Source organism: Gossypium arboreum, chromosome 7 (genome assembly GCF_025698485.1).
Source record: "Gossypium arboreum isolate Shixiya-1 chromosome 7, ASM2569848v2, whole genome shotgun sequence".
Lineage (NCBI taxonomy): Eukaryota > Viridiplantae > Streptophyta > Magnoliopsida > Malvales > Malvaceae > Gossypium > Gossypium arboreum.
Window position 1 is genome coordinate 77276783 of NC_069076.1, and position 27665 is coordinate 77304447.

At 32.0% G+C, this 27665-nt stretch overlaps 1 protein-coding gene across 1 annotated transcript; it reads right to left on the minus strand.

The window, feature by feature from the left end:
• Window positions 1–303: 303 nt before the first annotated feature.
• Window positions 304–27665, minus strand: LOC108473855 (ABC transporter G family member 33-like). Its single transcript, XM_017775647.2, has 23 exons — window positions 27035–27665; window positions 26759–26885; window positions 26564–26649; window positions 26388–26472; window positions 26139–26298; window positions 25970–26046; window positions 25839–25892; window positions 25600–25690; window positions 24244–24545; window positions 23879–24157; window positions 23431–23744; window positions 23185–23345; window positions 22989–23092; window positions 14854–15007; window positions 14527–14729; window positions 14128–14451; window positions 2522–2812; window positions 2250–2333; window positions 2030–2163; window positions 1635–1862; window positions 1158–1329; window positions 826–1080; window positions 304–666 (listed from the first exon to the last, which is right to left on the minus strand). The coding sequence occupies exons 1-23, from the start codon at window positions 27400–27402 to the stop codon at window positions 400–402; spliced, it is 4320 nt and encodes a 1439-aa protein (XP_017631136.2). The 5' UTR covers window positions 27403–27665; the 3' UTR covers window positions 304–399.

The following is a 27665-nucleotide window of genomic DNA, read 5'->3' on the forward strand; positions in this document are numbered from 1 at the left end:
CTTCTACTATTTGACTTTGATTAGAACAAGGTTTTTCAACCCTTAAATAGATGTAGTCGAAACTTCTCTTGTACCATTTGGCTTTCAACATTAATGAATTTCTTCTTCTCTGCCCGTGGGTTTTTTCCCCGAAAGGGTTTACATGTAAAATCTGTGTGTTTTTATTTTTCTTTTCTTATTACTTTGCGATCGTTTTACCATCATTATCGACGTTTATTATAACATATTGTCTTTAATATAAAAATTATTTTGAGAAGAACGAAAACCCATCTGGAAGGAATAAAAGGAAGAAATATGATAAGGTTTAATAACTTAAAATAAGGATTTTGCTAAGTTACGGTGAAAATCTTGATGAGTTAATTATTATACATAATAAATTTATTTTAACCTAGTTATGGTTCACCTCTTTTGAAAGTTAAGCTTAGCAGTAAAATATATAAAAATAGAAGCAAAGAAAATTGGGTAAGCAAGTAGTAAAATAGCTGTAAGAAGCAAATCCTCACGCTTGAATCCATAATGGCTTTCTAAGAAGGCGGTGATAGTTTTACGCTTTCCAAATGCAATGATTTCTCGATTTATATCTCCATATTGGGAAGTGAAGAGACCTCTTAATGTCCAAGAAGTTGGAATGATCCAATAGAACCAAACCCACCATTTTGGCAACATCTGCAAGAGTCAAATGTATCATATATCAAAAGTAGACCTCTCAATTTTCACTCTTTTCTATTTTGGATTCTTAGTTTCTTATTAAAGTAGACAACATATGAGATTTTATATAAAGAAAGGAATTGTAATTTTAGTTAGCAAGATATGGAGTAAGCTTACAGGTTGTGGTATGAGAAATCCAGAGAACAAATTCACCACTGTGATACAAAAACTTCCACATATTAAGGCCATCTGGTAAGTTGAAGACAAAGAAGCAATAGCCATGCCCATGTATTTGTAGTTGAGCAATGTACAAAAAATGTCATAGAAATACCAAGATACTTTGTAAGCTGATTCATACAAGTTGACTGCTGGATATGAAATGATCAAGAACAAAGTTGCTTCAAGGAAGATATATGGTATTTCAATTATAACCTGAAATTTCAAATGGGAAAGTTTATTATTCACATGTTAAGAATGCAAAGAAGCATGATGTGAGGGTAGCTCTAGACCTGTGCTAATGAATGTGCTTTGGATGGGTACATTCCAGCAAACCTTTCCCGATACATGATAGCCCGTTGACTAGTTACGACTGGAAGAATTGAAAGCAAGTTGCTTGCTCCAATAGAAATCATGAAAACATATACTGATCCCATTATGTTAAACAAATCCTGGTCTTTATCACTGCATAAAAGATGATTACGATTTCAACATAATTTCACACATTTAAACTTAAACATAATAAGTGAGCTTTTAAGCAAACTAACTTTATGTATTCTTATTTTGAACCAATTCAATGGTTAAATAAATGATAACAACCATAGTAAAAATTCTTTTGGTCATAGGAATTCAAAGATAGAAAATATTGATAATGTTGTAAGGGTGAAAAAAGTATATTTTTGAATGTATTTTGTAGGGAGTTTAAGTGTTTTTCTGGAAGAAATATATAAATATGATAAGGGAAAGAAAATATCAAGTAAGCATCTTACACTTTTTGCCCTTTATTCCAAAGAAGCACTCCATATAACAAAGATGATACCATGGCTAAAATCAAGCGCCCCAAGTTATATGTGGGGTTTCTCCAATAAGACAAATGTTGTTTCCAGAGGCATGTTTTGAATTGCTCCCATCTATTTTGTGAAAAGTGTGTAGTAAAATGTAGTTCCTCTGAACCTTGTGTTGGAACTCTTAGCTCATTGACTAATTTTTTGTTTCTCCTACATAAAAAAGTTCAATATTATGCAACAAAAATATATTATTTAAGCTTTTCTACATTCCTTTTATTTTGAAGAGTGCCAGTATGATTCAAGGTCCTGAATATATCAATTATGGTCAACTTCCTAGGTTTAAACAACTTATTTTCGACTTGTCATGGTGAACTTACTGATATAGATGAGATTCTTTGTATAGATGGGCAAAATCCACTCCAAGTTCAGCTTCAATAGAAGGATTTGTGACCTCTAACATCCATGTTGCTGGATTGTAGTCTTCTTTTATTTTCGACACCCCTGGTATTCCCTGCTTGATGTGTTTTAAAAAAATTAGAAAATATTGTCTTATTCAATGGAATGGTCCGTAATCTATAGGATGTTACTTTGGATTACCTCAAAATATTCAATAAGATTACAAGAATTTTGACCTAGCTCTCCAGAATATATTATTTGCCCTCCTCTTTTCATCAAAATAATCTACAAGATACATTTAAGATATAAGAAGCAAAATGATATAGTACCCAAGAAGGATTATGTTATTAAGCCTATGCAATGAACCATGGAACTTTATAATCATATCGTTGGATAGTAAGTATATGTTGAGAGCAATGTTTCTAATAAAAAATGAACAAAACAAAAATTTTATGAACACATCACTCAATTACCTCATTGAATGCTTCAAATATGTCTATACTTGGCTGATGAATGGTACATACAACGGTCCTCTTGGTACTAACTATATTCTTTACCACTCGCATGACAACAACAACCGCTCTAGCATCTAAACCAGTGGTTGGTTCATCCATAAATATTATTGATGGATTAGAAACAAGCTCTACTGCTATAGTAAGTCGTTTGCGTTGCTCTCTGGATATACCACTAACACCACATGTGCCAACTAAAGCATCTTTGATTTCTTCAAGCTCAATAAGCTGAAGAACCTCTTTCACGAATTCCTGTTAAATTCAAGAATTAAGTGAGTTTTTTTTATATAAACTTTTGTTTTAACATGATAATTTTTATCTTGTAATATAACTTAGTGTTTGATGCTAGAAATTTAAATGTGAATTTATTGAGTTATTATTTATAAAAAATTTATTTACTTAAATACTTATGTATTATTTGTTTTTTATTAGTTGTTATCTAAAAGGTTAAGTTTATTATTTTTTAACATAAGGATAAATTTAGCCTTCAACATTTACATTTTTCTCAATTTGGTATTTATTCTTTTTTTGAGCTAAATTTGACTATTAGCCTTTCAAAATGAGTAAAACCATTTTTTTTAAGGGAAATGCTGATAAAACATTAATTTTTAACGATGCTTGCATGACAATCCCATGTGGAATGTGAAAGTCCACTTGTACTTCATGCTAACATACACAATTTGTCTTATATCAATAAATAAATTAAAAATTATAAAATATCTAAAAATTCAAAAATTCAATATTTTTAAAAGTTCATAAAAATTAAAAGAAAATAGATGGAGTACATGTGGATTGTCATGTTTAAAACTTTAATGTTTTAGTTAATATTTCCATTAAAAACGACAACTCGACTCTTTTTGAAAGGTCTATGGTCAAATTTGGCTTTTTTAAGGTTAATGGTCAAATTTAGCTCAATTTTTTGCCCTTAATCTTAAGTAGTACTTAGTATTACATTATCAGCATTGTTCCCAAGGAGATATATCCATACATGTATATACGACAGAGTTTATAAAACTTGCTAAGTGAAACCAATTGATGGAATAAGGCAGTCAAATGGCGGCTTGATATATTAACTATTTGAAGCATGCAATTCAGGACAAGATCAATGTGCCAATAGTAGTAACTGTCTTTAAGGCTTGAAATATGACAGTAAAGAATGAGATGATTATGGAAGTAAAAAAGGCATAGTTTATTAGAAAGGATCATTATGAATTGGCACTAAGAAATATAGAGAATGACCTGGCATCTAGTGAGTTGCAAAGTCAAATGGAGAAATCTAGTTATGAGTACAAAGCATGAGACATAAGTTTGTGAAGGGGGCCAAGACACAAGCACAATCATATACATGGAATAACCAATATTCTTGTGAAATATGAAACTAATTTGGTGCTAGAGGGAGTGCCCACATCTTTGCCAAATATGTGCGAAGACAATTTCTATATTTAGGTCTTGGAAATTTGTTGAACCTTATCTTTAGGCTATGCTGATTTCATGATGAATATCTAGCCTATCATAGAAGATCTTTCTGCTTGGGAATACGAATATTGGTAATCAATTTGGATCAAAATTCCTTGAAGTAATCTTTTAGTTTATGGACTTTGGATTGGATCGTGATTCTTTTGATGAGCTACCATAGAGTCCATATTTACTTCATATACTATTATTATATTGTATTAATTTTATGATGTTATTGTTTTATTAGGACTGTATTAGATCATCTATTGTAATCAGTCTCGAAATCAATATATATATTTGAGAGACTTGCTTAGGAAAATGTACCGAGAATTAGGCATTTAATATGTTCTTAAGAGAATACTTTTGTAAGAGTGCTATTTTTAAAGTGAAACCTGTTGTTGCTTTTTACTTGTTGTGATCACAATAGGTGTTCATAATGGTGATAGTATTGTATTTTCAAAGTACAGGGGTGAGGAAACAATCACGATACGTGTGATTGAGTAGGTCCACTTTGTAATTGGTAAAGAGAGTGCATATTTCTCATTAAGCTAGGTTTTACAAACATATGGAAATCAAACTGCGTAATCATCTTCTTGTGTTATTTATGTTTTGTATTTTCACATTTAACGCTTGAAGAAATGCCCACCCACTCAGTCACCAATTTGATTGTAATACTTTTGCAATTAACAAGGTTATTTTTTTTATAACAATTGGCATCAAAGCCTACTACTTAAAGTAGTTAGTAGAGATTCGAGTATTGCTAAGATTTAAATATGGAATATTCATCCACATCAAGATCACCTAAGCTTGAAGTTGGCAATTATGCCTACTAGAAAGCATGCGTGAAGGCTTATATAAAGTTAATTGATGAGAAAGCTTGGCGTGCTGTGTTAACTGGATGAGAAGCACCGAAGATGGATAGTGACAGTGAGAAAGTTATTAAGCTTGAAATAAAGTGGACCACAGAGGAAAAGAACTTGGAAAATGCTAATTCAAAGGCATTATATGCAATTTCTATGGAGCGGATATGCAGGAATTCAAAAGAATTGCTAAATGCATTGCAGCAAAATATGCTTGAGATATCTTGGAAACAACTCACAAGGGAACTTCCACTATCAAGTAGTCAAAGAATGCAAATGTTGAACTCAATATTTGAAAGTCTAAGGATGCAAGAATTAAAGAAAATTGGTGATTTTTATGCAAAATTGTGACATATCAAACCAAGCCTTTGCATTAGATAAAGAATATTCGAATGACGAGCTTGTAAGAAACATGCTGAGATCTCTCCCTAAAAGATTTTCCATAAAGGTCATTTGTCATTGAGGAGGCCAAGAACCTTGAACAATTGGCCAGAGATTAACTCATTAGTTCTTTAAAAACCTTTGAGATGAATCTAGATGAAACAAAACAAATCTAGAGAAAATGAGTTAAAAATACTACTTTTCTTGTTAATGAGGAAATGCCCATTTCTCAAAATGCTACCTTGGAGAACATACAAGAGATTTTCTTATTCAAAATTTCAATAAGGCTTTCAAAAAAGCAATAAAGAAGATACAAGAAATTTGAAGCCAATATTAGTTTTCCCAAAAACAAGTAAAAATGAGTTGTGGTCAGAAAAAATTGAAAAGGACAAAATAAAATGTGTGCATTGCTATAAATGCCAAGGGTTTGGCCAAATTCAATCTGAGTGTGCTAACATATTAAAAAAGAAGAAAAAGGCTCTTTGTGTGACAAAGAGTGATGAAACTTGGTATTTTGATAATGGGAGCTTATGACATATGATAGGTAATTGGTCACATCTTATTGATTTTGAAACTAGTATTGTTTGAAGGACGACTGTTGATAATGTAAAGAAAGGCTAATTTCTTGGAAAAAGAAACTCTGGATGTGCTAGGAATGCCTAGATTAAAGAATTTTCTACTAGTAGATAATATCAATGCCAATTTTGTGAGTATTAGTCAACTTTGCAATGAAGGTATGCTTGTTAATTTCACCTAAACAAATGTATTGTGACTAATGGTGATAAAGTGATCATAGAGGGAGCTCGTACTTTTAAAAATTGTCTCAAAGTCATGATTAATGCCTAATGTAATAGCTTTACAACATCTGAGTTAGAAATGTGGCATGAGAAACTTGGACATGTACATTTTGAACGTCTTCACAATTTGATGAGGTATGAAGCTGTTTGAGGAATACCCTAGTTAATAAGAACTATTCCTAAGGTGAGTAGTAATTGTATGAAGGGCAAACATTATTGAGAAAAACATAATAAGGTGGCCTATGTGCAGACTAAGACACTTTTTGAACTTGTACATATTTACTTGCTTGGTCCAATGCAGACTAAAAGTCTTGGAGAGAAAAATGCATGCTCTAGTTTGTGTTAATGACTACTTGAGGAAAACTTGGGTATGCTTTCTAAGGGAAAAATAAAATGCTTTTGATGAATTCAAAAAATTGTGCAAAACTTTGATGAATGAGTAAGGAAAATTTATTGGCATGGTAAGGAGGGTGCGTAATGATCATGGTCGAGAGTTGGAGAAGGAAAAGTTTGATATATTTTTGTGATGATGAGGGGATAAAACATGAGTTTTCAACCCCCAAAACACCACAATAAAATGGTTTTGTAGAGAGGAAGAATAGAACAGTTAAGGAAATGGCTAGAGTCATGCTCAATAGCAATGAGATTCCTCATCAATTTTGGATTAAGGCAATGAACATTGCGACACATGTAATCAATCGTATGCTGACTAGACCAAAGATTCATGTAACTCCCTATAAGATATGTAAAAAGAGAAAGCCCACTGTGAAATACTTCCATGTCATTGGAAACACATGTTATATTAAAAAAGATAGAGGAAACCAAGGTAAATTTGACTCTAAATCTGATGAAGATATTTTTCTTGGTTATGCACACAATAGTAGAGCCTACAAGGTGCACAAAAAACACACCAAGAAGATTATAGAGTCAATGAATATGGTGGTTGATGATGCTAGAGTTCACAAAATTCACAGTGATGATAATAAAGAGAAGACTTTGAATTTGGTGCTTGAGGAAATGCCTACTCCCCTTGGCACTACTAAGTCTGAAGAACAATCTGAAATAGAAAGTTAAGAAGTTCAAATTATTGATTAAATGCATGATCAAGCTAATTTTGGTGAGTTACTTTGGGTTTCCTGACACGTTAGGAAGAATCATTGAAGAATCATTCAGCCTCTAATATCATTGGGGATGTGTATAGTAGGATAAAAAAAAAGAGAGGACAGCCAAGGTAAAATTACAAGGATTTGATTTTATTGGCATGTTATGCTTCATAGTTTGAGCCAAAGAATGTGGAAGAAGCCCTCAATTATGTTGATTAGATTCAGCCAATGCAAGAAGAATTGCAATAATTAAAAATAAATAAAGTATAGGAACTGGTTCTTAGACCATCTCAATGCAATAACATTGGCACCAAATGGATCTTCAAAAACAAGACAAATGGGCAAGGCAACATCACTAGAAACAAGGCCAAATTGGTTGTACAAGAATACACTTAAGTGAAAAGTACTGATTTTGAGGAAACATTTTCCCTAATAGAAATAATTGAGGCTATTCGATTTTTTATTATTGTGAATGTGCATCTTAACATAAAATTGTTCTAAATGGATGTTAAGAGTGGTTTTTTAAATGGGTTCTTGAAAGAAGAGGTGTAAATAGCTTAACCAAATGATTTTGAAGATCCTTCATATCCAGATCATGTCTACAAATTAAAAAAGCTTTGAATGGATTGAAGCAAGGCTCTTGTGCATGGTATAAAAGACTATCATAGTATCCAATTGGATAGAGATTTGAAAAAGGTTTTGTGGATAAGACATTTTTTATAAAGAGGAGCAAATGAATTATCATCATTACAAAAATATATGTAGATGACATAATATTTGGTGTTACCTCGGTTACTTCTTACTACTAAGGACTTATTTTTGAAGTCAATTTAAATTAAATTCAAAATGAGCATGGTAGGTGAGTTATCCTCCTTTCTTGGGTTTCAAATTAAGTAATTAGAGTAGTGAACATTCTTATTATAAGAAACGTATGCTAGGAATCTTGTGAAGAAGTCTGATCTCGAACAATCAAAGTTTGCTAGGATCCCTATGTTAGTAAATGAGAAATTGAGTTTGGATATTGAGGGAGTGCCCACTCCCCAAACCACTTACAAAAGTATGGTCTGTATTTCACTGCAAGTCAACCTGATTTGAGTTTCAGTATAGGTGTATGTCCAAGATATCAAGTTAATCCAAAAGAATTTCATGTCAAGGCCATGAAGAGTCATCAGGTATGTCAATGACACTCTTGAACTTGATATTTGGTTCACTAAAGACAATTTTATGGACCTAGTTGGATACAATGATATTCATTTTGGAACATAGATGATCGAAAAAGTACATTAGAAGGGTGTTTTTAATTAGGAGGTGATCTAGTCTCATGGTACAACAATAAATAAGGATCAATCTCGTTATCCACAACAGAGGCCGAGTACATAGCAGTAGTTAGTTGTTATGCACAACTGCTTTGGATGGAACAAATGCTTGAAGACTTTTGGATAGCCTTGCCAACAACCATAGTTTATTGTGATAATACAAGTGCCATTAACATATCAAAGAATCTTGTTCAACATTCTAAGACCAAGAATATTGATATAAATCATCACTTTATCCATGAATTGGTGGAAATTCAAATTTTTGAGATGAAGTATGTGGAAACTCAAAAGCAATTAGCTGACTTATTCACAAAAGCTTTGGATGCCAAGATGTTTGAGAGCTTGAGGAGCATAGTTGGTATTTGTTGTTCATGAATGTTCCTACTTTGTTAATTGATGGGGCATCCAAACAATCGCTCAAGATACTGTTTTGAAGAAAAATTATTGTCCATTTTACAAATTATATTTCTTTATTTTGGAGGGAATATATTTATTTTTTGTAGTTTATTTTTTGTGGGAAAAATAACAAATGTTTTTCTTTTTCCCTCTTTCTATATCCTTGGGAATGACATGCAATTAATGGATTGTGATATCTTCTTTTTATCTATAAAGAATATTTCACATAAATTAAAATATCTTAATTTTTTGTTGAATTTATTTCTGAAGCATCTCAAGTATTCTTGTTTCACAAGTTAGTGTTTTCTCACAAAGGGTTTTTCAAAGCATTCAACCTTTATTCTTATGACAAGGACTAAGATGACAACTACAGAAGAATATGAAAAGCACCACCAGTAACAATATGTTGGTGGCGAACCAAGTGGTCATTCTTAGGCTAGTGGTCATTCATCCCCTATGGTGGCACCAAAATCAAGTATATCACAAGACCAATCTGGAAACATACCTATCTCTGAACTATCCACCCCTCAAGAGAATCTGATACCTTAGAATTCCCAATCCTTAATTAAACCCAAGAGTCCTTCTCCTAAACCCTCTATTAGAAAGTTGTCTCCTTTAATGCCAAACATTGATATTGTTCATAAAGATACAATTGACTCTCTTATCCAAGATCTAATAAGCCAGAACGAAGAAGGTACTCTACAAAATCCTTCTTTGATTCCTTATTTAACCTCTGAACCTTCATCCAAATCCACCAACCTAGATGATTTCATTACCCATGATTCTGAATCTATTTTAGAAAAAGAAGGCTGGTAGAATAAGATGCTCCTGAATGAGAAGCTACAAAAGTTCTCGAGGATAAAACCTCTTTTGATAAGGTTTTGGTGACAAAACAACTACCAACTCCCTAGATATTAATGAATCTAGAAAAAGAATAAGGTCTATGGTGACTAAGGAAATCGAATCCCTTGTTAAAATAAGAAAAGAAAAAGGAAAAAAATAAAGAAAAAAATAGTGCGCTGGAAAGCTCCCTTGAGTCTGAATCCCGTGCAAGCTCCAAATCCTTTTCCTCTTAAGGTAATGTACCTCTTTGTGCAATGTTACAACCAAGGATCAAACAACCAAATGTTCCAGACTAGGCAACAAAGCACAACAAAATATTGAAGAATATGAGAGTTCCCAAACTGTTATCTAAGGCTACTAAAGTAGCCGAAAAACAAGAAGAAATAATTATTGCTTAAAGAAAGAATGTGTTTCTGAATCCTGATTGTTCAAGAAGGTACTACAAACTCATCCTAAAAGATTTTATTTTCGACCAGAATATCGATGACAATTCTTTTGCCTATCATGTATTGATGCGATCTTGAAGAATGCTGGGTTTTTTTTGTTCAAATTGTTATGTGCAATCGTTTGTAAAAGGGTTGTGTATGAATTATATACAAATCTCAATCGTGACAACGAATGAGTCTACCAAGTTTACCATAAGGTATTTGGACCTAATTAAATTCGAAAATAGTTGTATTATTCTTTCACCAAAAATCTAAAGCTTGATGAATCAATAAATGCTGCTACTACTGCTCTAACCAATTATCGCTCCCAACTTTACCTGAAAAAGGTAGTCTTCAATCCTTTGAACTTGATCCTATATATGCTGCTCTACATGCCATTGCTACTGGGAACTGGCTCCCTAATAGCCAAAGAGAATCTATTACAAAAGGAATGGTTGCTCTTCTCAGGAAAGTCGTAGAAATGGTAGAATTTGGTTTAAGCCAGCTGATTTTTAATGAAATTACTAAATTTTCTATTGTTTATATGAGAATCTTTTACTGCCTTTTGCATATCTCATATTTAGAATCTTCTTATTAAGATTTCGAACATGTTAGATCAAAATACAATTATTAGAAAACTATGTCTGAATTGAAATTTTCTCATAAATGACTAGAAGGGAAACATGAGTTGAATAAGCTAGGCAGAGTTCAACCTTTAGAGGATGAGTCTGCTGGGTAAGAAGAAAGAATTCATGAACTGCCCATTCCTGCTAGCACCATTCCTATCTCAAAAGACATACAGGCTAGGAATGTTGTAGATCTCCAAGCCTATGTCGATTTTCTCAAATGTACTATGATAATTTAAAGGCAAAGGCAAAGGCTATTAAGAAGATTATTTATAAATAGAAAGCCTTAATAGCAAATATTCAAGCCTCGAAAGAGGTGCCTAGTTTAGCAATTATGTAGAACAAAAAAGGGGGAGAGAGAAGATGAGATAAAGGGAGAAAAAATGTGCTGGTTTGGTGATGAACTTCTTTTGAATGCTCATTTTAAGGGGGATTTTTATTTTTTATGAACTTTTATAATTTAGAATTTTTTGGATAATTGTAATGTGTTTTTTTTTTTGTTGCTGTTTTTCTATTAGAGATGAACTTAGATTTCCTTTTGTTATGATATGGTTTTTAATTTCACTGGGCATAGCTTTCTCAAACTTTCTTAGTTATAATTGTTGTTGGTAGTTATTAATGCAAAATTATCTTAGCATTAATGATTGATTGCTTAATTTTTTTCTAAGGTAAGTTAGATTAAGTTAATGTCTATGTGCCGAGGGGGAGCTTATGTTGATCGATAATTCATACTTTCAGCTTTATGATTTTTGTTCAACAAATTACCAAAAGAGGGGAGATTTTTGAGAAATATAAAATTGACAATTTGGTGCCAAAAGGAGTGCCCACTTTCTTACCCACCAAATCTGTGTTGGTAGTTTCCATATTTAAGTATTGGCAATTTATTGAACCTTATTTTTGGGCTATGTTGATTACATGATGAATATCTAGCCCATTATAGAAGATCTTTCTGCTTGGGAATATGAATGCTGGTAATTGATTTGGATCAAAATTCCTCAAAGCAATCCCTTAGTTTATGGACTTTGGATTGGATCGTGATTCTTCTGATGAGCTGCCATAGAGTCCTTATTTACTTCATATGTTATTATTATATTGTATTACTTTTACGGTATTATTGCTTTATTGGGATTGTATTAGATCTTCTATTATAAGCTAGTCTCAAAATCAATATCTATATATTTGAGAGCCTTGCCTCAAAAAATGTACTGAGAATTAGGCATTTAACCTATTCTTAAGAGAATACTTTCGTAAGAGTGCTATTTTTAAAGTGAAACCTATTGTTGTGGTTTTACTTGCTATGCACAAGGGGTGTTCATAGTGGTGAGAGTATTATATCTTCAAAGTACAAAGGTGAGGGAAACGATCATGATGCGGGTGAATGAGTAGGTTAACTTTGTAAGTGTTGAAGAGAGTGCATATTTCTCACTAAACTAAGCTCTACAAATGTAGGGAAACCGAATTGAGTAATCATCTTCTTGTGTTCTTTGTGTTTTTTGTTTTCTCATTTAGTGCTTGGAGAAGTGACCACCAACTTAGCAATGTTCTTTTTTCTAACATATATGATAACCTAATTCCTACAAATTGCTATCATGGGCATCACTTTAATGATTGACAAAGAAGAAATGGTATCAACATTGTAAAGTATGGCGATTATGTTAAACAACTTGAGAAAGGAGATGAGGTAATATATGGCTTTGACGATGATAATGATAGAGAAGATTTAAAAGATGGGAAAATCTTTCTATTACAAAGGATGATGCTAGCCCTAAAAAAGAAAGAAGAGTTGGTAATGGTAAAAATATTATACCTAAGGAATTACCTTAAAATTACTACTTTTGACTAGACAAATTTCTTAAACATATCACATTATCGAGTAAGTCTAAAGAAGGAAATTTTATTACAGAAAGTTGAGGAATTATTGCATAATAGACATGTTCGGAGGATGAGACTATCTCGAGCATGATTTTTTCTAGAAAGGGGAGAATGGATATCATTTATTAGTTATCCCAAAGTCATTATCTACTTATTGTTATTTTATTAGTTATCAAATATATCTAATCTATATTATATATAGCAAGGTACTTAAATCAGTCTTTTAAGCATCATATATTAATTTAAATTTTAAAATATGTAAATGATATACTTTTAAAATAGATTAATAAAATTAAACTTTAAAAGATTTAAAAAAACACTTGTTAAAAAATTATTATAAATAGATTCCATAAATAAAAACTAATAGATTTCATAAACACTTTTTACATATCTTTAATTTAAGAAATTGTAAATATCATACTTTATTTTATCAAATAAAATATTGAGTTCAAAATATATAAAAATTATAAGATAATTTAAACTTATTTATAATATGGATTATAAAATTTGTACAAAATTATTAAATAATTTTAATATATTTTAATTGATACAATCAAATATATGTAAGGATAAAAAACTAGTTATATAATAGATTAAGGTTATTAGTTTTTTTTAAATAATGCCCTTAGATAAAGTTTTTTATTATTATTTATGTACTAGATTAGCTTATCAATTTATTTTAGGGTAAATTATAAAATAGTCACTTTTATTTGCCTCAGATTACATTTCAGTCACTTATGTTTGAAATGTTACATTTTAGTCACTTACATTATTGTTTTGTTATGAAGTGGTCACTCCGCTATTAAGCTCCGTTACCCCCCTAACGGCAATCTTATGTGACAGTTCAAATGAGTTTTAAATGCCAACTTTGGTGTCTAATTGGGATAATAATAGATTTTTAATTAAATAAATTTAATTAATTGAAAATTTTAAATTACTTACACATTGAACTGAAAAAAAAATCTGAAGAAAAAATCATTCGTCTCATTTTTATTTTAGTTTTATTTTCCATTTTGATTGAACAAACTATTCTCATTCTAGTTGGACATCCAAGTTGGCATTTAAAACACATTTCGTTTGCCATGTAGGATTTTTGTTAAGGAGGTAATGGAGCTTAACAGTACAATGACTATTTCGTAATAAACCGATAACGTAAGCGAATATAACATTTCAAATATAAATAATTTAAGGCAAACAAAATTGACTATTTTTATAGTTTACCTTTTATTTTATAAGTTATACTTTCAGCCTATAAATAGGCTAGCTTGTAAGTTTTGTAACTAATTTAGAAAACAACTAATTATTTACTTTTCTCTCTTAACAAGAAAAATCTTCTCTTTTTTTAGTTAAATTGTATACTTGTTAAAATTTCTTTTTCAAGACAATTCGTGAAATAGCTTTCGTTGCTCATCCTATGTTGTGTTGCATCAAATATCAAATATCAAATATCAAATTGACTTATGAGGATTTGCATAAAGTTTAAACACTCATACCAATCTTATATGCTTAGGAATCTCTGCTGGAAGGCGTAACCAAGCTGAGTACATCACCGATTCCTTTACTGTTATTTGTGGAGAGTGTACGTCAGTTTGCTCGCAGTACCCAAAGACTCTAGCATATGCCTCTCGGCCATTGGGGTATCCTCCAACTCTTATATCCCCTTCAATATAGCCTCCAGTTTTTCTTCCAGATAGAACATCCATCAATGTCGTCTTGCCAGCTCCACTGGCACCCATCAATGCTGTAAGAACTCCAGGTCTAAATGCACCAGAAATATCTTGAAGAAGATGGAGCTTCTTATTTGGGACTTGAAATTTCTAGAAAAGGGACAAAATAACTTGAAAATATTTCTAATCACATTAAAAAAAAAAAAGGATAAATCAAATTGTTACCTTGGGGGTATCCACAAAGTAATGCACATTATCAAATGAGAGTGCAACGGGCACAAAAGGTAAAACCATCCTTGTAACTTCTGATGTTGTATGAGCACCTTGTAATTGGTCATCTTGCATGGAATTGCTTAAATCTTCTTTTCTTTTCAGATAAGAGAACCTTTTATGAGAAGCAAGAGCTCGAGATCTCCCAGTCCCTGGAGCTGTACAAATTTTCATTTTTTCAAATTCATCTTAGAACTAGTAATGTTTAAATTCATCAGTCGGGTTTCTTATACTTTTATCACTTTTCTTCTTGTAGTTGTATATACATAGAGTAAAACTTACGCTTTGAATAACTAAGGGCTAAGGTGAATCCAATGTTAACAAGAACCCACATTCCTATCAAAGTTGAAACTGATATCCAGTAGAAGTATTTATCGAAGTTTAGTCCACGTTTTAGTAGAGCTCGATGCCCCAAAGTCTCATTTAAAGATGAAACCTGAAAGGCCGCAACACAACCAAAAAAACAAGGGATAAGTGTTGATTTTTTTATCCGTAATTCATGAGTAAAAATCCCCTACCCCTAGTTCCCAGATCCCGTCGGTGACCCCTCTCAAAATGATGGCTCTTTTTTTTTTTCTATTAAATTTTAATTTAACTTATAACAAATTTTATATTAATTGTAGCTAAAATAAAAAATAACAATAAATAAATATAAATATAAAAACTAATAAAAATTTTAAATTCATTATCATGCTTTTTTAATTTATAAAACCAAAAATAAAAATAATTGAAAGTTATCTTCTAATAAGTAAAGTTTTGATGGGTTGAATATTAAACTTAATCTATCAGAGTAAATCAAACAACTAATTTTATAGATTTTCTTTCCAAGAACAAATATAATAAATTTAAAAGACTGAATTTTTACATAAATTGATTAGAATTTGCTCCATATCTAATTCTTTTCCGATTAAATAAAATTTATTCTATGAAACTTATATATTCAAAAATCGATACGAGAAGAAAAAATTAATGGTATTTTTAATCTTGTCAGTATTATACCAGTTGTTGTATCTTTTTCTTTTCATTTTGATACGTATCAATATTGGTGTATTTTAGTCAAATAATTCAAATTTATCAATATCTTTAAAATATATTTTTCATATATATACACATGAATATATATCTCAATTATAATATAAATATTGTTAGCCCTAGTTTTTAAATGTTTTGATATAACAAAGTCAAATTATAAATTTCCTTTAGTCAAATTTGCAATCGATTGATGTAAAGCTCTTAATATTATTTTCAAAGTGTTTAGAAACTTAAAATTACAAAATGCCTTTGAATAACCTTGATTCAAAACAAATTTTATAACTTTAGAAGACTTCTACTGATACAAGTGCATAGAAGAATTGATAGAACCAAGTTAGAGAGCAACTTAAGAATTCTTCCGAACTTCTATCGATACTTGGGAGCCATTCTACTGAAACGACCCCAGTTGAATCGATAATTGGGTTGAGTTTTATCAATAGAAGTAAGTTCGAGACATTCCAAGCCAAACAGCAGACTTCTACTGATACTCAAGGGGACTTCTACCGATACAAGTCAATTAGCAATTTTTGGTCTCCCCTGTACCTTATACTAATACAACTATTGGTACAAGTTTGAACCCTTGAAATCCTCAAACTTCTACCGATACAAGTGGAATTCTATCGACACATCGAGCTCCAACAGTTATAATTTTCAAGAGTTCTACCGACATAAGTCCACTTGTGGTCTGCAATTTGCAACTAATGCACAAATTAATTGCAACAGTGGCTCTAATTGACTCCCAACATAGCCAAATGGCTCCAAGCTTGTTAGATGACATAAATACAAGTCAGTAACTCCACATTGAAGAGAAGAAACAAATTTGTAAAGTCAATTGCACAAAAATCCAATCTTTTCATTGATATTCTCTTTGTTCTTCATATACACACTTGAGTAACCATCTCTTTTATTCTTTTCAAGTGTTGTTGTATTGTAATTGAGTGAGCTTTATAATTGTAATATCTTCCTTTAAGAGGAGTATTTTATCCCTATTATTATTTCTCATATTTGCAAGGGTTTGTGCCTTGCATTTTGATCAAACAGTGTGTGACGTCACAACGAGGAGAAGATCTTCGTCCTGACAACCAACCAATGCCACGACGAGAAGAAAGCCCTCGTCCCAACGATGTGATCCTTTTTTTTCCTGATGACCAAATGCCACATCACGACATGGCAACGTGGTCCTCAAGTTTTTTGGTTTTCTTCTCTCAATTAAACTTTGTTTTTAGTTTCTCACTTAAACTCTGATTAGCTTAGGGATATTCTAATCATATATGCTATGAATTTCAGCCTATAAATAGGCCTTAGTTACTCTAGGTTTTACAAAAAAAAAATATTTAGATTGAGAGAATTTTATTCTTTGTTTTGAAGGGTTTTTCTTTTTGAGGTTTCAAGTTTTTTTTTATTCTCTTCTTCCCTTGTACTCCTCTGTTATTATAGTGAAATCTCCCTTTTCCCATGATTTTTTATCATTTTTTGAGAAGTTTTTTCACGTTAAATTTGTGTGTTGATCTTTTCAGTCTCTTAATTATTTTTCTTGTTCGTTGCATACATGGGTTAATTCCCTACAAACTAGTATCAGAGCTAGTTAAATTTTCGCATTTAACCTATTCAGAGATGGCAACATCAAGGTTTGATATTGCTAAGTTCGATGGTATTGCAAATTTAAGTTTGTGGCAAGTTCGAATGTCAGCAATACTAATTTAGAGTGATCTTGTTAGGATCATTAAAGAGAAGAAGCCTGCGGACATAGATCAGTCAAAATAGGATAAGCTAGATAAAAAAGCTCTATCTACAATTCAATTATGTTTAACAAATATTATGTTACATAAAGTTTTGAAGGAGAAAATTACATATACTTTATGGAAGAAACTAGAAGCCTTGCATATGACGAAATCCTAGGCTAACAAGTTAGTGTTAAAACAACATCTCTACACGTTTAAAATAACCGAAACAACATCTCTACACGTTTAGAATAACCGAAGGTGAGTCTATTAGAGCTCATATTATTAAGTTTTTTTACCTTTCTAAATGACCTAAAGAATCTCGAAGAAGAGATTAGCAACAAGAATCATGCTATGTTATTGTTATGTTATTTGCCCTCTTCTTATAAAACTTTCAAGGAAATTCTGATTTATGGGAAAGATCATCTCATTTGAGGACGTAAAAGAGTATCTATTGAGTTTGGATAAACTTGACAACGAGTTAAGCCTAAAAAAAGGTGAGGCGGGCAAGCCTCAGTTCTAGTTGCAAGGGGCAAACAACAATCCAAAAGGCCGGATTGAAGTAGGTCTAGGGTGATATCTAAATATAGAAACTAAGGCAAAAAATGTGGCTACTGCAAAAAGAAGGGCCAATGTGGCTACTGCAAAAAGAAGGGCCAATGTGGCTACTACAAGAAGAAGGGCCATATCAAGTTGAAATGTTGTGAACTTCAAAATAAAATTAAAATAAATGACAAAAATGACGAGAAAGATAAGCAAGAATATGAAGTTGTTGATGCTAGTATAGTAAAAAATAGAGGTGATGATTTTTTGTTAGTGTCAATAAGCGAAAACTTCAAGCTTACTTCCGAATAGATTCTAGATTCAAGGTGCTCCTATCATATGTGTCCCAATAGGGACTAGTTCTCTACATACAATTCAGTTGAAGGTGGAGTAGTGTTGATAGGGATTAATTCTCCATGTAAGATAACCGACATAAGAATAGTACAAATCAGGATGTAGGATGAAATAATTCAGACACTGTCAGATGTCAGGTATGTAATTGACTTAAAGAAATATCTCATCTCATTGAGAATTTTGGATTTTAATGGTTGTAGGATAGTCAATGAGTCAAATGGTTAAAATTTTCTCGTGGAGCTCTTATTGTAATAGAAAGACAGAAAAAGGGCGACCTATACGTTCTACAAGGGTCAATGGTTATTGGTGCGACTATAAGTATCGAATAAGAGTCGAAATCTTCACCACATCATGACAAGAACCAGTCCAACATCACAATGATGCGACGTGATTCTTTCTTTACAGATTTTGATTCAACCAAACTCTGGCGCACGTGACTCGATCATATAAGTGAGAAAGGTATGACAACATTGTGTAAACAAGGTCTTATTGAAGACACTAAAATTGGTAAGTTAGGTTTTTATGAACACTATTCTTATAGAAAGCAGACACGAGTAAGTTTTGATTTAACTGAGCACAGAACAAAAGGGACTCTTAACTACCTCCATTTCAATTTATGGGGTCCGACTTCTGACATCTCAAAATGAGGTAATAAATATTTCTTAACTTTTATTGTTGATCATTTTAAAAAATTTTGGGTTTATTTTCTGAAATAAAAAAACAAAGTTTTTAGAATCTTCAAGTAGTGGAAAAAGCTGTTAGAAAAAATAGACTGGGAAGTTCGTGAAGCGGTTGAAAATGGAAAATGGACTTGAGTTCTATTTATCTGGGTTTAATAACAAATGAAATGGGAAATGATAGAGAGACATTGCACCTTTGTAAGTACTCCGCAACAGAATGGAATTGCAGAAAGAATGAATAAAACCTTGTTGGAAAAGGCCCGATGCTTTCAAATACAGGTCTAGGGAAGGAGTTTTGGGCTGAAGCCGTAAATTTGGAAAGTTATTTGGTAAACCAATCTCCATATCAAGCATTTAATGGTAAAGTTCTAGATGCGATATGGTTAGATAATCCTCCCAATTATTCTAATCTTAGAATTTTTGATTGTCCTGCTTAATGCTAAAATTAACTAGGGAAAGCTTGATCCAAGGGCCGTAAAGTGCATTTATCTGGGTTACTCTGCTGGTACGAAAGGTTTCAAACTATGGTGTCTGAAAACCAATAAAACTATTGTTAGTAGAGATGTTAAGCTTTATGAATCAACTATGATTTATACGAAAAAGTGGACACATATTTTGAAAGACACAACAAATTAGAGTGTCTCAAGCAATATGGAGTCAAAAGAAGAAACAAGGGGTAACATCACGATGACACGAAAGGCTACGTTGCAACGTAAAAATGACTAGGGACATCATCTCAATAAAGAAATACATGATGTCACAATGATACGACAAAATTTCAGTCCTCGCGAAGCTAACGCTGTTTCGGATTAGTTTGGGATTTCATCTGGCTCTTAGGTACCTTCACCATATTAATTAACTAACATAAGTTGGCTCATGATAGGAAGATGCGAGAAATCTTACCACCATAGAGGTACTGTGAAGGAAATCTAGTGGAATACGCTTTAAGTGTTGTAGAGAGCATTGATTCAACTGACCCTTCATGTTATTTTGAGGCAGCTCAGGCCTCCGTTTCTAGCAAATGTCTTGTTGCTATGGAAGAATAGATGGAATCACTTCAAAAGAATGAGACTTGACGGCTAGTTAAACCACCCATCTGTAAGAAAATAGTTGGTTGCAAATGGGTGTTTAAGAAGAATAAAGGTTTGGGTTCAAACAACACTAGGCATAAGGCAATATTGGTCGCAAAGTGCTACAATCAAGTGGAGGGAGTTGATTTTCATGATGTTTTCTTTCTCGTTGTGAAACATACGTCCATTCGGACACTTTTGGCTCTTGTTGCATCAAATAATCTTGAGTTAGAGCAGTTAGATGTGAAGATTGCTTTCCTTCATGGTGACCTTAAAGATGACATATACATGCAACAACCGAAAGGCTTCAGAACTAAAGGTACAGAAGTTTGTATTTTCCTTCTTAAAAAATCGTTGTACGGTTTGAAGCAGTCTCTCGGTAGTGGTACAAAAATTTCGACTCTTTAATGTTAAGTATTGGCTTTTCACGACGTAAGTATGACAGCTGTGTATATTTACAATGTCTTGATGATGGTTCATTCACATATTTTTTTATTTATGTTGATGATATGTTGATTGCGACTAGGACCATTCAAAATTGAAAGACTTAAAACCATGCTTAACTCTAAGTTTGAGATGAATGATTTAGGTGCAGTAAAAAAAATTGGGATGGAAATTTCAAGGGATAGATGTTCCAAAAAATTGTTTTTATCGCAACAAAGGTACATCAAGAAGATCATTGAGTGATTTGAGATGCAAGACTTAACATCGGTAGTACTTCCTTAGCAACATATTTTAAATTGTCAATTTTAGATTCTTCCCAAAATGAAGAAGAAAGGTATATGTCAAAAGTACCTTATTCAAGCGTAGTTAGAAGTTTGATTTATGCAATGGTATGTACTCGTCCCAATATTTGACATGTTGTTAGTGTTGTTAATAGATACATGGCCAAACCGGGTAAGTTACACTGGCATGCAGTTAAGTGGATATTTAGATATTTTCGAGGTACTCCTAACATGTGCTTAAAGTTCTAAAGAAGCCAAAAGGGCTTAGTCGGATATGTTTATTCAAAATTATACAGGAGACTTAGATCAAATGAGGTCTCTCATAGGTCACCTATTTGCCTTTGGTAATTGTGTCATTAGTTGGAAAGCTATACTTTAACCTACAGTGGCCTTATTAACTACTAAAGCAGAATACATAATAATTACTGAAGCAGTAAAATAAGCAATTTAGTTAAGGGGACTGTTTAGCTAACTGGTTAATGAGAAAGGGGCAACTGTCACTTATTGTGATAGTCAAAATGCCATACATCTCACCAAAGATCAGATGCATCATGAAAGGAAAAAGCACATAGACATTCATTATCATTTTGTTCGAGAGGTGATCATTCAAGAAGATGTTCAAATTCATAAAATTGGCACAAAACACAATATGGTTGACATGTTGAGAAATAGTCTTCTAGTTTTAAAGTTAAAACATTGTTTGGACTTGGTGAATATCCAACAAAGATCCAATTAGGCCCGTTACAGGGCTTGGCAAAGGAGTTAAGTGAAATACAAGTCAAGATGGAGATTTGTGAAAATATGCCTTGCATTTCGATCAAACAGTGTGTGATGTCGCAACGGGGATGAGCTATTTGTCTCGATGAGCAGCTAATGTCACGATGAGAAGAAAACCCTCGTCCCGACAACACGATCCTTCTTTGTCTCGATGACCAAACGCCACATCACGATGTGGTGACGTGCTTCTCAAGTTTCTCAATTTTTTTCTCTCAGTTAAACTTTGTTTTTAGTTTCCTACTTAAACTCTGATTAACCTAGGGATATTCTAGTCATATATGCTACGAATTTTAGCCTATAAATATGATTTAGTTGCTCTAGGTTTTAGACAACAAAAATATTTAGATTGAGAGAATTTTGTTTTTTGTTTTGAAGGATTTTTCTTTCGGGGTTTTGAGTTTTTATTTTGATTCTCTCTTTCTCTTGTACTCTTCTGTTATTATAGTAAAATCTCCTTTTTTTTTCCAGTGGTCTTTTATCCTCTTTTGAGAAGTTTTTTCACATTAAATTTGTGTGTTGATCTTTTCAATCGCTTAGTTATTTTTCTTGTTTGTTGCATACGTGGGTTAATTCCTTATAGTTTTCTTAAGGTTTTTGGGTAGAAAATCTTAAGGGAAGTGATTCTATCTTATCTAGTGAAAATATAGTGTTTTGTAAAGGTTAAACATTGTCCTTAAAATGTTCAAATATAGTGAATTTGGGAAATTCCTAGTTGTGGTAAGTTAAGGTAGTGTAGGTAGGCAATTGGGACCGAACTACTATAAATTCTTGATTGAGTCTCCTTTGTTTGTCAAATATTTTTGAAGTTTTTAAAACACCAATTCACCTCCTCTTGATGATTATGGAGCTTAACAAATATATTTATATGAAAATGTAAAATTTAAATTATTAATTATGTTTCAAAAACATAATTTATTGATTATATTTTATTTTAATGTAATTAGAAAGTAAAAATGGTTAGAAAACAAATTATTAGAAATTGATTTAAAATATAAAAACATGTATAAACAAGTATGAAACTATACACACCGATGCACATCGATATTAGTTAAAATGGGTTGAAAAAAATGATATTTGGCAAAATTGTCTATTCAACTCGTAATTTTATATATTTTAATATTATAATATTTGTATATATAAATTTTATAGTATGAATACTATTTAATTAAAAAAATAAATTTTGAGCAAATCTCACTCCACTTTTAAACTAAGCTCTTCCTTTTTAAATTTTTTTTATTTTAATATATTTTTAAGTTTGTAAATAAAAATTAAATAAATAAAAGCCAGTCAGTTCTTTTGTTTAGTATTTATATATTTATCATATATTAGACCAGCATGCAAAGTTGGCTATTTTTATTTTTCGGTTTGTTAAATTAAGAAAATCATGATAATGAGTTTAAAATCTTTTAGTTCTTATTTCTTATTGGTTTTATTAATTTCTAAGTTGTCTACTATTAATATTAAATTTATAAAATTAGTTATAACATTAAATAGGGTAGGGATTTTCTTTATTACCTTTTGCCACCTTGGAGACAGAAATTCGTTCACTGAGATTCCTATATCCGTATAGGAGAGAGGAGAAATCCAAAAGCACCACTTTATCCAAGAAGGCATTGATGCTACATTGAGGCAGTGTCTGTTATAATTACATGAATATACTTTGAACAAATCTAATTTTAGAATTTCTTCATGCTAAAAAGGTTGGTCTTACGTAAGGGTACTATGAAGCCACTGAATAATAATGTTGCCACCACTGTAAATTGACAAAAAATTGCAGCTACAGGAGGTGTTTGAATTACAACAGCAATCAAACGGAAAATTGAGGTTGCCACTTGATGGAGAAGGAGCTGGATGAAAAGCTGACGGAAGAACCTGAAAGTAACACTTGGGACTTAGAGAACATATTGAAATTTATATATATAGCATAATAATAGAATATTGTCCTTAAAATGCTAACCTTTCTGGTTCTGGACTGTAGCCAACCCCAAAATATATAAGAGATGTCCAAATAAAAGTATCCAGAAATGAAAATGGAATCCTTAAAATAGCTGAAGGAATTGAATAAGCCCATGCAGGATAGAAATATAAATCTCTTTGCTTATGGAATATGCCAAGCCTAGAACTAGTGAGTGCCAGCTCTGGAACTCCACTTGTCAAAATTCTCAAAAGACCAAAAAATAAGCAAGCCATGTACTTTCTTGCATGGAACTCATCAATCTTCATTTGAGTGCGTATAAAAAGTGTCACAACTATCAATGACAAGGAAACAAGCTGCAAGCAAAATAATAATAATAATAATAACACCCATGGCGTGTTGATTCATATTTGCGATCTCCATATTGATTCATAAATTAATAATATCATGTTAATTAATTGTTATTATGCTTCTAAAAAAAAAATGTTACCTGTGCTGATCTGAACATATACAGAAACGAGTTGCGCTTGGTAAGAAGCCATTCCCTAGTCAAGCATGCTTTGAATAATTCCCATTTTTCAAAAGAATAGATATTAAAAGACAAAGCATTCTTGTGATCCTCGGTTATTTTGAAGGGTGCATAGAGTTCTTCATTTAGCCTCTGTCCAGCATGGAACTCCTTGAATGCAGCTATGAATTTTTCAGTAGAAAAATAACTATATTGGTCCCTGTGAAACCAGTATTGTGCTTGATCTTTTTGGGAGAGTACCTGTTGTTTGATGAATAAACTTCAAAACAATGTTTCAAGAATTCAATGCAAGTATATGTTCTGACACTTTGAGTGGGGATACTTACTTCTAGTAGGAAGTCAGCGAGGCCTTTCCGTGGTGGGCACTCGAAGCCACAATATTCAAAGAACTCTTGAACATCACTCTTAGGTCCGTTGTATACAATCTTCCCTTCGTCCATTAGAATAATGTCATCAAAGAGATCAAATGTCTCCGGAGTTGGTTGAAGAAGTGAAATTAAAATCGTGGCCCCTATTATATGGGCCAATTGTTGCAAACATGTTACAATTTGAAAGGTGGTGGAGCTATCTAAGCCGGTTGACATTTCATCCATAAAAAATGCTTTGGTTGGACCAACCATCATTTCTCCTATTAAATGGAAACGTTAAGCAATTAATACAATAATTTAATTTTCTAACTCAAGAAATTTTTTCAACCACAAATCTCATGTCTTTTCTTTTGACTACATAATTTCACTTTATAGATTATGCTAATAAATTAAGTAAAAGACAATTTTTAACATATATATAGTAATATTAATATCTTCACTCGATACAGTGGAAATCATGGACTACTATATTTAATTTAACATTTATACTTAAAATATAATTTGAGTTGGTATCATACCAATTTAATTTAAAAATTATTTAAGTATGTTTATATATATAGAGTAAATTATATTATTATAGAAGTATATTTGTCCATCTATATTTTATATAAACTCAATAAAAATTCAATAATAGTAAAATTTAAATCCGTGTCATTATATATTTTAAACATTTTAACTTTATTATTTGAACAAAATATTCATTTAATTTTTATGTAAACTTTTAATAAATATGTTTATTGCATAAGTTTTTCATCCACATCATGAGTATGCTATAACTAATATTATTAATATGGGTCCACTTAACAAAACCTAAAGGTATTCGTGAGAGATTATTTATTTATCATTTTAAAAGAGATAAATGTCAAATTCACACATGAACATTGATCTAATTTGTATTTGATATATGAGTTTTGATTTGATGCAATTATACATAAGAAACTTTAATTATAGATCATGCGTGCACATGAAATTTTAATTTTGATTCAATTATACACGTTAAAAATAAATATGTTTAATTATTTTCATATTTGATTAATATAATTATTTGTGTATGCAATGTATGAATGTAAGTTGGTGTTGTGTCAATAATATTGTTAGTTGTTTGTGAAAATTAAATAAATTAAAATTATATATATAAATTATAAATAAATAAAGTTGAAATATGACATATAGTTTTGATGTTCAATAGTTTTAGAAAATTTCCTTTTACTCAATTAATACATTGTATTGACTAAATTCAAGATATATATCATTATTTCATGTAAGAGAAGTAATAAATTTATGAGCGAGTGGTATAGATTACGGGCACAAAACCTATCGTCAGCCTTTTCTTTTCACCGCCAGAGATTCCACGGCTCATTGCATCTCCCACAATTGTATCACCACAAATATCCAGTCCTAAGATCTAAAAATCATAACTGTCAGCAAAATCTTTAGGGAAAAGCCTATTTATTAACGACAAGACTTGGAGATTATGATGAAAGTCAAAATGAAGTGGATCCAAATATACTACTACACTTCTTTTGTTTCTTCCCTTTAATTAAGCGAATCACCTTTAATATATAATCTGTCTGGAGTGTTCTTTTTAATCCTTCTACTGAAATTGCCTGCCACCATAGATTATTGTCAAAGAAAGCAGCCATGGTAACATGTCAGATAACCATATTCTTGCATAACTGGTTACCTTCATATAGGTGTCTAAATCCGGTTCAGGCATGATCCCAAGGAACTTTTCCCGTCTACTGAGTTCTTTCAAAATATCTGCAAATCATAAACAAATTTAAATGATGAATATAATGGTAAGAAGGGTTGATTGTTAATGTAAGATGAAGAACAAAACAATATACATGTACCTGCTCTGCTCCCAATGCCCTGACAACGTGCTGAGAAATCAATTGTCTCTCTTACAGTCATGTCAGAAATATGCAAGTGATATTGATTTATATAAGCCGACGTTTTCTGAGGAACAAACTCACTGAGCTTGTAACCATTATAAGAGATTTCCCCTGAGACCTGAACTTGAATATACAGTTGTTGAGTCAAAACTAGTTTAGCGCAGCCAGTATATTTCCAAGAACAGGTTAGATAAGGAAGAAATGAACCTTGAGAGACGGGTCATGCTTCCCTGCAAGTGTCTGCAAAAAAGTTGTTTTCCCACAGCCGGGAGGGCCAAGCAACAGCGTCATCCTGCATTAAAATTAAGCTGCATGCCTGATTTCAAATGAAACAAAATAAAAACGTATAGCTTAATCTTGAAAGGCACATAGTTCGCATTTACCTGGAAGGGTTGATGATTCCGCTCACATCGTTCAGAATTTTAATCTTGTTTGGTTGAGACATACATCTATTAACGTTTGTAATAGCCTGCTCACCATAAGGTATCTCATCCATTACTCACTGTATGCTATCATGTATGTTTTTTTACAAGTAAATCTAAAAGGTCACACTATAATATGCAACGTTAAACACTTACAGAGAATATATTTGTGATGGTATTCCAAAGAGTAGGGATATGGGGCTTTCCATGAACCACTTTACACTCTGCTTCCACATTCAGATTCTTAAATCTGACGTCGGTTTTTGGCAATTCCAAACCCACCCTGAAAACTCCAAAATAGCAATTTCAGTCTGAGACCTCCAAACCCCAATATTATAATTATTATAGAATTTGCAATGACAATAATGTTATATATTACAAAAAGAAAAAGACGACTTTCGAAAGGTTGCTTGGCTTGTTTTAATTTCTTGCCTGGCCAGTCTTTCTTTTAGTTTCTTTAACAGCTTGAGATTGTCCTTATCGATTATGGTGATCAGATGGTCAATAAAAACGCGGCGTTCCAATGCTCCAAGCCGAGTAACATCTATCACCTTCTTCCCTAATGCCTCGTCTTTGCCATCGTTTAACAACTTTTGATCAAACAAAGATGTTCTAATCCGCTTGAAAGTGGGTAATCTTTCGATTGCAGCCCACTGCAACTCCACTTCATCATCACCAACATCATTATCCTCATCGTCGTCATCATCATCTGAACGTTTCCTCAAGTCTTGAAAAGACGTCGACGACCCCATGGCCATGCTTCTCTCAAGTTCAGTTGCTTCCACGACGTTTTTTTCCATTGCTAATTTTTAGCATGGATAAGTAATCTAAAAAATTGTGTTCCTTTCCAGGTTTGGTAGTGAATGGACAATATCTTGCTTTGGTTTGATCAACACAACAGCAGGTATTATCCTAGATTTGTTTTGTTTTGTGTGAACCTATATATATACACATATTACTCCTGTCGCGCCGTAATTATGCTGTTTTCGTTTAATATATGCACGTGAAGGAGAAACATCACGTTTTACCAGTTCACACCATTTTTGTGGGTTTCTTTCACAAT